Source organism: Notamacropus eugenii, chromosome 1 (genome assembly GCF_028372415.1).
Source record: "Notamacropus eugenii isolate mMacEug1 chromosome 1, mMacEug1.pri_v2, whole genome shotgun sequence".
NCBI lineage: Eukaryota > Metazoa > Chordata > Mammalia > Diprotodontia > Macropodidae > Notamacropus > Notamacropus eugenii.
In genome coordinates, this window is record NC_092872.1 from 67204120 (window position 1) to 67220110 (window position 15991).

General features: G+C 33.9%; 1 protein-coding gene across 4 annotated transcripts in view; it reads left to right on the forward strand.

Moving 5' to 3' along the window:
• VPS13A (vacuolar protein sorting 13 homolog A) overlaps positions 1 to 15991 on the forward strand; it is a 284410-nt gene that overhangs the window by 253673 nt on the left and 14746 nt on the right. For 2 of the 4 annotated variants that reach the window (XM_072604918.1, XM_072604943.1), the window contains one exon: positions 595 to 709. In XM_072604918.1, the coding sequence (XP_072461019.1) occupies positions 595 to 709 (115 nt within the window). Of the gene's footprint in view, positions 1 to 594; positions 710 to 926; positions 4043 to 15991 lie in introns of those variants that run through there. The other 2 variants (XM_072604933.1, XM_072604928.1) reach the window with 2 other exon arrangements.

The window sequence follows — 15991 nt, forward strand, 5'->3', positions numbered from 1 at the left end:
AATGTGAATTGTTGCCCTCACCTTGTACTGGTGAGGACTGAGATTTGTCTCTGAAATTGTAGGTAATTAAGAATCATCCCTTTGAACAAGGAAAGGGACAGAATTATTGTATTATGTATCAGACATTGATAATTCTGTTGGTCGGTCATTTTTGGTTATGTCCAAATCTTCATGAACCCATTTGGAGTTTCCTTGGTAAAGATACTAGAATAATTTGCCATTTCCTTCTCCAGCTCATTTTACGATGAGGAAACTGAAGCAGACAGGGTTATGAGATTTGTCCAGGGTCACAACTAGTAAGTGTCTGAGGTTAGAGGATTGGTCTTCCTGCCTCTAGCCTCAGAACTCTACCACCATGCTGCATAGCTGCCCCATTGATAATTCTAAACAGTCAAAATTCTGCTTGAAGAAGAAAGCATTAGTTATTAACTTAACATATAATTCTTTCCCATGATTTGTCATTAAGTAGTTTGTGCAACTAGAAGAGCAGTAATATAACATGATCATATAGCCACAAGAAGAACCATCTAGTGCCTATATATTGTAATAGAGGTTTTTTTGTTACATAATTTTACCTCTATTATTTTTCCCTAGAGCTACTGAGACGTCTGATGAAGTGGAGAGTCTTCGTCCCCCAAGATTCTTTAATGAAGATGGTGTTATTAGACCTTACAGATTGAGGGATGGAACTGGAAATCAGATGTTACAGGTAAAATTATTATCTTATTAGAGGTTAATACAAATTTGGTTTTGAGGTTTAAATCTTTTTAAGAGTTTAAAGTAGCCAATTTAACTATTTGTTAATGCTTTACGTGTAGGTCTTTTAAGGTTTTCTCACAAACTTCTTAATCCTCTTATTTATAACTTTCTGATAGTTAAATTTGAAAGCACATTTATTCACTGTAAGGTTTTTTTCTTTTTTACAGGTATCAAAAAGTTTGATATGAAAACAGTTAATGCATGACTTGCAAGTGAAAGCCTACAGTAGATTTTTTATATCAACATAGCCATAAAACTTTGCAAACTACATACAACAATTGCAATGTTTTAATAAAGTGAAAAGCCTTACTAATGGTAACTACATATACAGGGATTATTAGCAAGTCTAAATGTTTTGTAGGGTCTTATTTTAATTTTGCACCAGACATATTTTCAACCAAGATTTTCTTATGTAAAGTTCAGTAAGATCAGTTGAAACTCACTTTGCCTTGTGTACCTTGTGAATCTGATTATTTTGATAGTTACACTGTGTGATTTTGGAGTGTTTTCTTAGTGCCACACATACTGTAGTTGCCCTGGGTTCAGGGAAGGACAATCAGAACTGTTTATATACCAGAGTTTTTCAGGGTTCTTGTGCTTTCCAGACAGTCTGTTTAGCCGTGGTAAAACATTTACGTAGCTTACGTTCTTTCTCTTGCCCACAGAATATTTTGTTTCCTAAACTTTTTGCTGGATTTAATAACTAGGCATTTCAAGTCAAAACCCACTTTCTTCTTATAAAAGTAATTCTTATGGGATGGTAGACACCACTGAGTTATAATGCTTCATCTAGAAATAGAGTTAAAGAAGCAGAACAGCTTTTTTTTCTAAGTGAACTGGAAGTTCTCCACTTCTTAATTGGCTTTGTAAAGTTCTTTTTTTTCCCCCAGTATAATTTAAAGCTGGCTTACAGTGATGTAAATCTTCAGTGAGAAAGTAAGGAGAGGTTTTCTTTGTAGGCATAGATATTTGCTAGGCTATTATGACCTTATTACAAAACAAATTGGTGGTTATAATCTGTACCAATGCTGTCCTTGATTATTATTTTGACATGTTACGGTAGCACTGTGCATAAAGTGATTGAGTAAACTAAACAAGCCAATGTTTTCACTATCCATAAGCAGTGTCCTACAGTCTTCATTACAGATTCCTTGTGAATGATGAAAATTGTGATAGCACATAATATGAGACCAAATTTTTTTTTGACAGTGTAGCTTTTTGTTTAAGAAATGCTGTGCTGCATGCAATATAGTATCTTCCTGAAACTGTAAAACGGTTTTAGAATAAAAGTAGCAACTATTGGCCACATGTAGTTTCTAATGAGCAAAAAGATAAATTTTATTATTAAAAATGGAATGTGGTAAAGGTGAAAATCACTTAACTCTAGTACTTGAAAAATGTGACCCAACCATTTTTCTTTTTGCTCATGTTATTCTAGCATTTAACACATATTCAGTTTTAATTATATTAGTTTAAAGATATACGAGTTTAGAAATATTCTACTATATACTCTGTAAGTTTTCTAGGTGGAGGCACAGAGATGTTGTTAGGAAAAGTGTAAGCCTGTAGCCTCATTGCTAGCTATAAAAATAAAATGGATATCAGGGGAGCCTGCAGACTCTTCTTCTGCTATCTGGGTTTCAAGGACATAGAATTGTCTCCATCTTTGGGTAATGGTTATTTTTGGAAGCTTTGAACTTCAGAGAGTTGAAGAACATGGTTTTATGTAAATCTTTATAAACTCATGTATTTTTGGTATATCCGTATTAAGTATACCAAAAGTAATAGGTATTTAACTGATGACAATGCTTATGACCTAGGGAAGTGTCATCTGTTGCTGTGTTTAAGGATTAGGTAGAATGACCTACATTTCCACAAATATCTTTTGATATTTGTGATTAGCCCACTCTTTTAATCATATCATACATTTAAAATAAGGGGGCTTTTTGACAAAACTGTGCTATATTTTCTTAACGTTATTTAGAAATTCCTATGATTACATTCATAGTCATACTTTAGAAAAGAAGCTTGCTGCTGACAGGTAGTCAGGATTAAAAATCGGATTCAGAGTCATTTACATTGTTTAAAAACAATACTTTTAGGCAGCGATTCATAGTTTCAAGTTTTCCCTTAATATTTTCTCTCTATTTTCTGTCCATGCTGCTGTGAACTATTTAAGATATATGTGTGGATATATGCATATATAATGTTTATGCTGAAAGTAGTATATGTAAAATGACTTTTTAGTGTGTACTTTCCCAACTAGACAATAACATATTGTTATCTTCCCAGATGGTCTTGATTGGGGATTTTGGTCAGTTAAATTTAGCCAACCAGAGTAAAATAATGATGACATTAAATTGCTTTTCACAGAGTGCCACAAAACATTTTTTCCTACATTAAAACAATCCAGATAATTGGTTCTGTCTGTTGTAAAGCCTGTGTACTTAACAGAATTTGTTTAAATCTACAAATACAACTTTAGTAGTATCCACAATGAATGCTTTAATAGTATTCTGAATCCTAAAACATTTCATAATTGTGCATGTTTTTAAAACAACTTGCCATTATTAAACTAACCTTTTTGCTTTTTTTTTTCCTTTACCATGCTTACAGAAATTTTATGCCTACAGGGAGTGGATTATGACTCTCAGTAGTAGTAGTAGCGATGATGATGAAGATTAGTCAGATCTGTATTGTTTAAACGCATGCATTCTTTATCATTTTGAGTTGAATATCTTCATTCACATACTGTGTGTGTGGCTGCTTTTGTAACTTCCATAATTTGTTATTTAGGGTGTTAAATTACTTTCCCCTTTTACTATATTTTTACAGAACTTTGGAAAGATATAATTATACCATTTAAAAAGAGAAATAAGAATTATTATATGTCTAAAGTCAGTCACTATATATATGTATACATATATACATATGTATATGTATACATATATATCATTTGATTGTGCCCAAAATATTGTGTTGTATTGTAATGAAAAGTACCTTTTTCAGATTGTCTGTAAATTGTATTTTTGTTATTATTTTCATATTTGCAAGTTTTCCTTTGTAGTATCATTTTATTTAAAGTCATCTGCTCATTTGTTAAGAAAATTCATTTATTATATGGATGTTTTCAATGTAATCTTTCTGGACTTTAATGTATTACCAGTGTATTAAAAAAAAGAGAGAAAAACCACTCATCGGTTTTTTTAATATTTACTTTCTATTTCAGAACTGTCTTGTCAGTTTCTTTTCAATAACAATAAACTTGTGTAATTTGAAATAATGTGAATCTGTTGTTCTGTTCCATCATTCTTAGTAAATGGAAGGAACATTGTATATTTGATAAAAAACCATTGTAATTTGTCCTAGAAAGGTTAATATTATAATCATTTGTCCTTTGAAAAAGGGAGGGGAAAAGAACCATGTTGCTACCATGTTCACTTTATCCTCAGTTCCATCAGTTATTTTAACGTTTGATTTTATGTAATTTGGGGCAACAGTGTATAGTTTCAGTTCTTTTTTAAAAATAGCTAAAGAGTTTGAGTAGGCTAAGAAGGACTGTTTTCTTACATTATTTCACTGTACTTTTAATTTATGTATCCTTCCACAGTATCTTTTTAAAGTATTCATTTTATCTATGAAGTGTTTTATTATTTGGCTCAAGTAGTCAAGAAATTTTTCTAATAAATATCACTGTGTGTATATTTTCTGTACGTTCTTGAAGGGAAATACCTAAGTGTACCTTGAAATAGCTGGAAAAGTCAGTAAGAAAAGCCATATTTCTTTTAGGGTACCACATCCCTGCTTTTTGCTTATATTCATTGAGTTGATTATATGCCCTGGTCATCTTCCCTTAGAAATCTGACATTCCAAAAAGATTGAAGAGAGAATAAATGGCCCCAGTGGCGTGGCCTTGTGACTGCTGTATTTTTGGGTCATCAAAACGATCTTCATCTTCTTGACTTAGTAAAACATATTGCTTCACCATTACCCTTGCTGTAAAAAACTACAGAAGTGTGTACCGGAGTTTGGCAACTAGCTCAGGCTGTGGATATTCCGGTTTTCTTCTAATGCTGAAGTCCATGTTGTTATTCTTCTATGGGTCATTAGTCATTGAAAGTGACCATTTTGGCTTTAAAACTACAGGATTTATAAATATTGGGTGTGGAGTAATGGGAACATAGAAGCAAAGCACTATGTGAAGATTTCCGTTCCATTATATTCACTTAAATGGCATAAAAACTAATGTCTCCCTGTCAAAGAATACAAAGAAAATTAAATGCCTCTTCTTTTACCACTCTATACCTGTTCTTTTCAAGTAATCTGAACAAATAGGTGATGGTAGCAACCTTTTGTGTGCCTCCCCCTGCTATGATTGTTTCTTAAGATCATAACGAGCACTAGCTCCCTATGCCACATCATGCCCCTCAACCATACCCTTTCAAAATTCCTAATTATTTTAGAAGCCCAGAGCTGCGTGACTAGCTAATTTTCTGTATGTATGTATGTACCTGTAAAAAGAAAAATGAGAAAGGAAAATTTTTCTTACCTGTAACTGTGTCAAGTACACATAATGACTTGGTGGTGATATTAAACTGCTTGTGTAGAAAATATTTGACATGTCTATATTTCTATAATTCTGTTGAACTGGAGGAAAAAGGGATGATTTTATTTTAAAAAACAACAAAACGTTAGCAACTGTATTTCTATAGTGTATTAACAGGAAAAAGATCAGGTAAACTAAAATTTATTTGATCTTGTTCGTTCTAGTAATGATGTCTTATGTTTGTATGACACTAAACAGTTGACACAATGATTTCCTCACAGCAACCCTGTGAAATAATGTAGTACAAACTTAAACATAATTTGAAGAGAAAAAATTGTGGGTCAGAGAGGTTAAGTGATTTTTTACACTGTAAATGCTGAAGCAGGAAATGAACCCACGTCTCTTAATCACAAACCCAGAGCTCTTTCCATGCTATAGGACATTCCGTCCATATAGGAAAGTCCTTCTAGAAATGGGTTTGAAGCAGTTATTCTAAGAATTGCCAAAAAAAAAAAAAAAGTCTGCAAGTGGTTAAAAAAGGCTTTTAAAATTTAAGTATTTTTGCCTTATTTTACAGGCATATTTTTTATTGTAATTTATATTCACTTTTCAGTCTCTGCTTTTCCCCTCCAGTGATTTACCAGTGAAATCATCTCTTCATAATTCCCTATGATTAAGAGGTCTCTATTTTATATTGTTATGTTTGTGTATGTACGTACAGAAATATATATGTACATATTAAACATAGCTATATAAATAATTTCTTTATATCAAAGATAATGGTGTTTATTTTTTAAGAACAGATTTAATATTTTTAACAGTGGAGAATTATTCCACTTTGGGATCTTGTACCTCGTGTTTAAAGAGATAGAGTTGTATCACAGACAAAATATTTTTCTTTTTTCTCAGTCATTTTGCATTTGGGTTTAATTCCATTGTATTAATAAAATGAGTTCCCGCTTATTACGAGGTTGTTTACTAATGGCAGTTGTTCCAATATAGTTTTCCAAATTAAAGAATGAATAAATAGTAAAGAAATCTAGGTTGAGAACGAGGGCACAAATAGAATTGTTACATAAAAGTAGACCTAGGTAAGAAATCCTTTCTGTGCATTGGAACTTTACTTAAATATTGAATTTCTGGATGGTTATTAACCATGTAGAAAAGCAAGTGTACATATGCAGCTCTCCTTTGCGTAAGGAACTTTTAAATTTTTTCTGTCTGAGGTTTTTTCCAACTTAGCGATTTGAACTTAGGAAAGGAGAGTAAGGTGGAAAACTTTATAAGAAAGTAGGAATCTTCTCCCGTTATAATTAAGCAGTGCAATAAGAATATGTGATACTTTGAGTAATAAAATAAATAACATGGTTATTTAAAAACCTACAGAGAAAATAGAGACAAAGTTGAACATAGGGAATAATTGCAAGATTTTGAGAATGGATTTTTTTTTCAAATCAAAGCAGTTAGAAGTAATAGAAATTTATCATTTGTCTATATGCTATTAAGTTAATAATATTAACCTATGCCATTTGGTGTACTTTGAAATGTTGATTTCAAACATGGGGAAGATTATGTTATATGGGGAAGTGATTGTGCTTTATTTAGTCTATAGACAGAAACATAAATTTATGAAAAGAACTTAAAAATCAAAGCAATTTTAAGGCCCATATGTTCAAAATAGTGTACTGGATCTTAATATAAGAGCTTGCTTTACTGAAATCTTCTAGAGGAATCCTGAGTTAAAATTCCTCTTGATGAAAATATCCATATTAGTTCTGTACCTTAGTACATTGCCCCTCATTACTTACTCATATTTTCATTTATTTTTTCCTGTTGACTGTAGTTCCTAATAACTTGAAAACCTAAGATTTGGAGAGTGATATATTATTAATTTAGTAAGATAATATTAATATGCTATATGCCACCTACTCAAGTCAAATAAGGGTTATGAGTAAGAAATTATTGGGTAAGAGGTACTGCTTCCTACTTTCTGGGTGGAATGAAGTTTGTTTAAAAGAAAGTGTAGAATAGCACTTTTTTAAAGCTTTCTCAAATTCTTGTGTACAGCATATACCATGATACACACACACACACACACACACACACACATACACACATACACATGCACACACACACACAGAGTACTGTACTAAGCACATATAAAAACTTTATTTTAAGGGAATTTATGATCACTACCAAATGTATCTTTGTCAGAACAGTTGCATGTATTTATATTTCTGTGTATGGATTTAATGTTTTTTTATGTAAAATGTGATAGGTCCGTTCTTTCCTGGAGTTTAGAGTTTACTCAGCCAGCTTGTGAAGGTGAACATAGTACTTTTTTTCATTAGTCTTGGTGTACCAAGTATTATAGCTCAAATACTAGTTCTGTTAAATCTTAAAAAAAAAAAAAATCAAATTCCTGGTCACAAGACCAATAAATGGAAGACTAGACATTTTCTCTGATCTTTACTTCTCCAAAATGGAAATTATGTGCCAAAGGTGAAAGAAACGCAGAGACAGAATAAGCAAGGGCCCACAATTATAACTCATAGATTTAGAGCCAGATGGGACCTTAGATGTTGTGTGGTTCAAGCTCCTCGTTTTACACGAGAAACTGAGATCGAAGAAGTGAGGTGGTGTGCCCAAGGTCATGCAGAGAGTTATTGAATGACAGTCAGGATTGGAAACTGCGTCCTTTGGTCATAAATTCAGTACTCTTTCCGCTGTAGCAAATCTTATAAAATAGTATTTGATTTTAAGCCTGATTATAATCCAACACCTTTAACTCATTTCTCCATAACATGGGAAATTATAAGCCTCTATTTTAAGCATAGAAATTCAAACTTGTTCAAATTGTTGAACAAAGATTTCTGTTAAAACAATCTTATGCCTATTTGAGCTACTGGTTGTTGCACAAATAAGAATTCAAAGCATTAAATAGTCATTTAAGAGCAATTTAGGAGAAAGCTAAATAAAAAATAAACATTCTAATTAAGCTAATAACAATACCAGTTAAATTGAATTGTTTTTACTTAAATATGTATTTTTCAATTCTTTAAGCTCCCATTTTTAGCTTGATAACTACACTATGTTTAAGATGATTCTTAATGCTTTCTTGAAAGAAAATGGGAGATTCAGTAAAAATTAATTTTAAAAATTTTTTACCTAAAACCATGATACTGAATTTGGTCAGAACTAACAGATTTCCATGGAAAAAGTTAATTCACTATTTCCTGATAGCGTTTTACATGGTGGAAGATATTGCTTTTAAAGGCTAGAAAAGTTTTAAATTATACTATGCAGGAGGATAATTCATAATGTAGAAAAATAGCCCTTTCTTCCTGAGCTTACCATTTGCAGGCAGCAGCATTTTCGTGTCTTGTCTGGAAGCAAAAGCTACTATTTGCTCCTTTGTTGTCAGCTATTTTCTCTTATCCCTATTTTTCTTTATTCCCCAGCCCCTCCCCTGCAGGATGTTTTAGTCTTAGTCTCATTGTGTAGGCATACTGACCCAGAACTGACCTGCACAAGCGATATATTCTGCATCATACCTATTTTTAAAAATTGTCTGTCTTGTCTTCTTGTCACTTGTAAAGACAGCACAGTTGCAGCTTGTGACGTGGCGTGGGGGGGGGAGGCTGTTTTTGTTTGCTGTGTGTTTCTTTTCTTTCAGAAATTGCAGAAGTTTGCAAATAGCTTGAAGCTCTGCCTTGACAGCAATCAGAAGATATCTGCCTTCATCTGATATGATCTTTACCTGTACTGCTTCAGGAAGACTATCACATCTGATCTGGAAGAGGGGTCTTATCATAGGCAGTCAGATCATCAGAGTAGTGCCGAGCAGTCTGCCTGACCTCACCTGAAATCTTCAGTAAGTGTGAAAAGTAGACTCCAAAAGGCTAATTGGGTAACACTCTTCACCTCCTCTTCCTCTTCAGAAAGGTGTTTCTGATGGGGATGACAAGGCTGAGGAGAGAGCCCAGATCTCTTATGCAGGCAAATTAGGTTTGTTAGTCTTAGCCAAGGTGGAACCATGGAGAAAGAGGTATATTTCTCTTTTTAGGAAGACTGGCTTTCTAGTTGTTGAGGATAGCAGAATTCAAGTTTGTGGATGCAAATAGGGCTACTGTGGGAAAATCTGTGGAAGTCTTAAAACGCTGAGTGTGGTGATAAGGCCCTTAACTTTATGCTGAACTGAATCAGAGAGTTCGTCCTACGTAGAATCTTCAGGTATTACAATGCAGGTATTTCTTGACTAAAGTTGTTGGCATTAACCAAATCTTCCCCTGACAGTTTAATTTCCCTTTATGGAAATTTCAGATCTTCTCTTTATATCAGAATTTAGGAAGAACTGACCTTTATAATATATGAAATAGTTATTTTGGCCAAGCCCTGCAGCTTAAATCGATTGAATGAGTCTTATGATTATTTGAAAGATTTATTACCTATTGCATTCATGATATACAGATATGTATCTGATATAGGTAGAAAACTAAGAAAAATGTTTTTTTAGTAAATAAAGTATATAATAACTTTAAACTTCAGTTTTTTAAAGATTAAATCCATCTTTGTTTCAAACTGACATCTTACCCAATAAGAAAGATACTTCTAACACTCTTAGTAGACACACAAACTCTTCCTGAAGTTTCATTTCAGGGAGGCCTCCATTCTGCCCTGACACTCACCATTTACATTATCTTGCTGGGTCACCACAGGCAAGTGGAAAACCACTCTATTATTTTTGCCAAGAAAACCCCAGAAGGGGTCATGGAGAGTCGGACGCAGCTGAAAATGACTGAACACTCACTCACTTTTAGACTGCTGCTGGGGCTCTCCCGTTTTTATTTACTGTAATCTTCATTCACTAGTACTACAGAAATAAATTCAAAAAACCTTTTGAAAAGAGAGAGCACTAGACTTGGAGTCAAGAAGACCTGAGTTCAAATCTTGTCTCAGACTCTTAGTTGTGTGACCCTGCTCACAGCACTTAATTGCTGTCTGCCTCAGTTTACCCATTTATAAAATAGGGATAAGAATAGTACCTTCTCCCCAGAGTTATTGTGAGGTTCCAGTGAGACGTGTAAAGTGCTTTTGCAAGTCTTAAAGCATGACGTAAGTGCTGGTTATGATTATTATTTCTTTGTGGTTATTGTTGTGGGTGATATAGCAAACTTGCCGCTTAAAATCCGAGATTGTGACTTACAGGTTTCCTCATGGATCTAAAAATGAAGTTTAAATGTTATTGCTCAATTAGAAGACACTCTGCTTTTCTTCACTTCTAAATCTTTCCTGGGAATAATTCAGAAGGTTGACTTTAGTTCATCACTCTATAAGAAATTCCAATCCTAGTTACTCCTGGGAGCTTCCTTCCTATAAAGTATGATGAGAGTTTATCTGTTGTGAGCACACTGTAGGGAAGTGATTGAGAAGATCTGGGTTGATTTTAGCCTGAGCTCTCCAAGTACAGTGACCAGATTTATGTACTACCTTTGAATATTACAGTTTCTTGGGGAAAAAATTTACCTTTCTAGATTAAATGGTTTCTTTTGCTCTAATAAAGTGCAAAATTGAATAGCTAAGGAACAAGATGGAAGCTTAACTATTTTCCTAGATCAATTTGATAAAATTGATTATCTGATTACATATGGAAAATTGCAGGGCAGAGTTTATGTATAATAGAACTTCAACTTTTATGTTGCAGGACATGAATGGCACATGAATGACATTGCATATTGTGTACTATATATGTATATATATGTACATATGTGTATATAAATATTCTTGTAACATACACATATATAATAATAAATAAGAATTGCTCTTTCAACCATATAACCATATGTTGATGATTGAGCACTGTTGATGGACCCCTAACAGGCCCTGGACTTGACCATATGGCCCAAGTCCCTGGGCCATGCCCTTCCCAGTCAGTCCTTTCAGCTGCCCTTTCAGCATGGCCCTCATTGTTTGTGGCACCTGGCCTCTCCCTAGATCACCACTCCTTAATTCCATCTAGACCCCTTCTCTGTCACCTTCGGTCACCTCCCAGTTTCCCTGCAGTTATTCCAGACTACTTGGCCACTCCTAGATTACATCCAGATCTTCCCACAGTCTTACTGTATAAAAGGTCCATCTTGCCTCCCATTTAATTGCTCAGCTTCCTTAAAAGTCTGACCAGCACTCAGATTCTTACAATCTGGCCGGTAGTTCATATTCTTAAAATCTCGCCCACCCCAACTGGTGTTTTAATAAACCTTGTCTCGCTGAAAGAAGGCTTGGGTCAAATTCATTTGAGGTGGGACCTGTGTAATTTGCCCCTCGACCTCAACATTGATATTTCACATTTTTAAAAAGGAAACAATACTATTTAGTGTCTTATTTTTGGATAAAACAACACATACTAATTTGGAAAAACAGCACACATTTTTCTTTTGGATACATTAAAAGCCTACTAATTTTGGACTATGAATTATAGACTCTTTTGAAAAAAATAAAATTATATTAACTCAAGCATTTATAAAAACAAACCAGGTTTTGCCCTTTTAGTAGATACAGTGAGGGTAAAATAGTTAGGTGCTACCTACTGTCTTTGGATTCAGGGACTCTAGCCTGTGTGGCCAATAACATAATTTCTTGCATGCAAATCAGTCTCCTGTATCTAGGGATCCTCCAGTTTCTTGGTCTGAGCACTTAACTACTTATTATTTATATCCTTTTAAACACTCCTACTTTTATTTTCTGCTGAAGTAAATACCTAAGGTGGGACAAATTCTGCTTTTGTTGATGGCCAGAGTTGCTGATCAGATGTGGAAAGAATTTAAATTAGCAAAGTTTTATTGTAATTGATCCAAGAAGCCTAGTTGAATTCAAGAATGTATTACTGTAATCTGGGATTAATCTCAAAGTTGATATGAATCACTGAAATTTACCTTATCAGATGACTGTAGGACGGGAAGGCATTTCAGTCAGATATCATTTGCTACATAAAAGATTGTTTTGGCCTAATTTTGATTCAATTGTTTCTTAAGTGACTGAGGAAAAGTTCATTGGTGTTAAAGAAAAGGGGGGGGGGGGGGTTATGTTTTGTGCCTATAGGGACAGACGCTTATTTAGACTATATGGAGAATTTTGCATTATGGCTTTACCCTTCCCTGAGATTTATTGTTTCACAAAATAAAGCATAGTGAGTTTTTCCTTGTGATTAAACTTTTTTCTGTGCCCATTCAAGGTTGTAGGTTTATCCTGTGCTTGCATATCTGTTGTAGTTTGATATTATTCCATAGTCCAGTGATTTCTTTTTATGATTGTCATCTTTACCTTTTAGTTCTTGATTTCTTATATTGTATTCAGATGAAATACTTTTTTTCCTGTTATTTCTTATGCTTCCTTATTAGTATCTTTTAAAATTCTATTTTAAACCAAATGAGAGTCTGTTATATGTTCTAAAATGTTCACAGTAATTTCTTAAATAGTTTTCCATAAATGAATTTTTATTGTTTGTTTTTACTGCTTTAATTGTTTGAGACCTGAAATATTTCATGCCAGTGGTTTACCTTTTAGCTGTATCATAATTTCAGGTTAGCCTTTTCAGCAATTCATTGTGTGACTCTTTTCTCTAACATCTGGATAGTTTGAATTATTTAGAAAATGTATTTTGATTCCCTCAGTCATATTTCTGAGGGAGTTGTTTCACTATACATCTGAAGTCTGGATGATAACAGAGATTCATACTAAAGGCAGTCCTCTCATTTCCTTCACTCTTTTCCATCTGTTTCCATGTTTAGTAATGATTCTTTTGATTTGTTTACATTAATTGAACTATTTTAAGTGCCTATCTTAATAAATGCAGAGTATCCTATTGTCAGTGACCATGACTTTATTATTTAGTTGACTACGGATTCCAACATATGTGTTCAGTACAGTGTCTTATATATGACATTCTTTCCTTTTAAACATTTCCCAAAAGTTTGTTGGAAGATAATGTGAACTCATAATGAATATAATGAATAAAGCAGAGAAAATTTCTCCACCTGTGCTGGAGTATATAAATGAGGCTACTATGGGGATATCAGACAGTTTGGATTAAAATACTTTGTGCTGATAATCCTTCTGTCTACTTTTTTTTTTTAACCTTAGTTACTGCTAGAGGACTTAGGGTAGTGATTTCCAGTCCTGGTTTTATAATATCTCAAAGTGTTATCAGTTATTTTCAGATGTGTCTGGATTCTGTATTCAGATTTAAAGATGTTGCTTAATTCACTTTAATAAAGATATGCCATACAGCACTTTGGGAACCAGAAAGCAGTGTGGCCAAATAAAGCAGGTGGCAATGGAGTACTGATAATCTCAAATAGATGGAGTTTGATCACTAGGAAAGCAGACTGAACCAAGCTTGGGATAAGCAGAGTAAGACTTAATAGGTAGGTGCTACATTACAACTGAACGCCTTGGGATCATAAGAGTCCCTGTCTCCACATCAGCAGCACAGCAGCACAGCAGCAGCCGCTAGGTGCAAATGTTATTAAGGGCCCAGGGAATGGATTCATGAAGGGTTGGGGGGAGGGGCATAGGACAGATTTGGGGTTAGGAACAGTGAATAAAAAATTAGGATTCCTGGGCAATCATCATGACTGTGTGATCCTCGCAGTCCATTCAGTTCACATCAACAGGGGTGCTATAAAACCATTTAAATTCACTGTGTATCAATTTCTGCATCTGTAAAGGGGGGTGGGGGGAGAAGGAACGTGGTTACCTGTGTCACAGGACTACTGTGAGAAGCAAATTTTAGAAGTACTTCTTTGGATATCTTTTGTAAAATCAGAAAATGACACTAAATAATTCCTTTCAGGTGTAAAAACTGAGTCAGCTGTGAGAACTTATACCTAATAAGTTCTTCGACAAGTAAAAGTAAATAAATGGGAAGGGAACTATAACACTTAAGTTTGAAGTGTGAATGGTGTGATTTTTAATAGGAAGAATATGATGAATTGAGGGAGGGATGAAGATGAGAGAAATAGGGAAGGAGTAATAGCGTGGATTAGAAGCTGTTAGTGTGACAAATTGTGAAATCTGTTTTATGCTCCATGTGCTTTTAGTTTGGAAGCTGCTTTTCCTTTTCAGTCCTGGCCGTGTTTTTCCCATTAATTCATGATTTAGGTTGATTATTGTTCTATAAGGAGTTTTGTTGGAATCGTTCTCAAAAACCTCAGGAACAAAAGATACATTTAATGGAATCGAGTACTATTTGTTTCAAATCATACTGTATTGTCTCTTTCGGCATCTGCTCATCTTCTAAAGTGCTCTGTAAGACTGGGTCTAGAAGACGTTCTGCATGTTTCTTCCCGGATAATTTTGACATTGTTTATACCCAGAAACCAGTGTGATTTTTGAAATTAGTTTAATTTCTTCCACTGTCATACTTCGGATTTGGTTGGAATGAGTCCCAAGAGACTGAAAATGGGAAGGAAATGCTGTTGATTCTTTCCCTTTTCTGCTGTAGTATAATCTCATTCAGTTAACGTTTAGATCCAGCTGCCATGCTTGAGTTTAATGTGAGGTACCATTAAGGCAAAATGAGATTGTAGACATATGGGGATTGAACTAGAGCTTGCAATTTATTTAAAGACATAATCTTTTAATATAGTGTATAATCTGGGTTTGTAGAAATGGGAGGTTATTTAAACCACTTCCTTGATTTAATGAATTAGGTCTATACCCAAGTTATATTCAAAAAATAAAAATAGATTGCATATTTTTAAGACCTAGAAGCTTTCCCATTTTTCCTGAATAATCCACGACAGTGTTTTATAGTCTTGTTATTGGGAAGTTCTTTTATATAACTTACCTCTTTCTCTCATACTTCTCTTTTCCCATTATTTCTTCTTATATCTCAGGTGAAAAAGAGCCACCTATGGAATCTCCATACAGAAGAGTCATCCACCTTTGTGCTAAGAGTCTTCCAGAAATTATAAAATCATTCTTATGTGTTCTTTGCTCAGAGTGAAATAATTCCAGTTCCTTTCAATATTTCCTCATTAGCCATGTTTTCCAAGCTAACATCCTTGCTATCTCCCCAAATCTTTAAAGTTGGCAACATTTTATCTATACTATATACATTTTTTTGCTTTACAGAATTCTAATCACAGTTACCTCATCTGCCTAAAAGTACATCTTGTCTATCATAATAAGAAAGGAAAAGGATAAGGTTATTAAAGCATGGGTATTTCAGCTCCTAATAATTACTTTGGCAAACAGCTTCACACCTGGAGAAAATAATGGTTGGTGCAGAATGAACAATGAAGAAACAGTTTCATTAATTGTTGTCATTTCTGTACTTTCCAAGGGTAAAGGGCAGGTGAAGTTTGATATAGGAAGGAGTGTGATTTAAAAGACAGAACACGAGGGAATTACAAGGAATTAGCAGAGGACTGTAATAAATTATGGTGTTTCATCGACTTTTGTATGTGTTGTCATGCGGACTGAATTAAATGTTAATTTTATCGTGCAAGGTAAAAAGGAACATGATTGTTAAATAATAACATTTTTGTCTAATCTAAACTCTAATGCATTTAGTTTTGTTACCAGTTCACAGGTTTTATTGTAGTAGATATCCTTAAGAACCTGAATGTATTGAACGTCCTCACTTAGCTAAAATTGAATTATCTTTAACAAATCTTTGCAAAT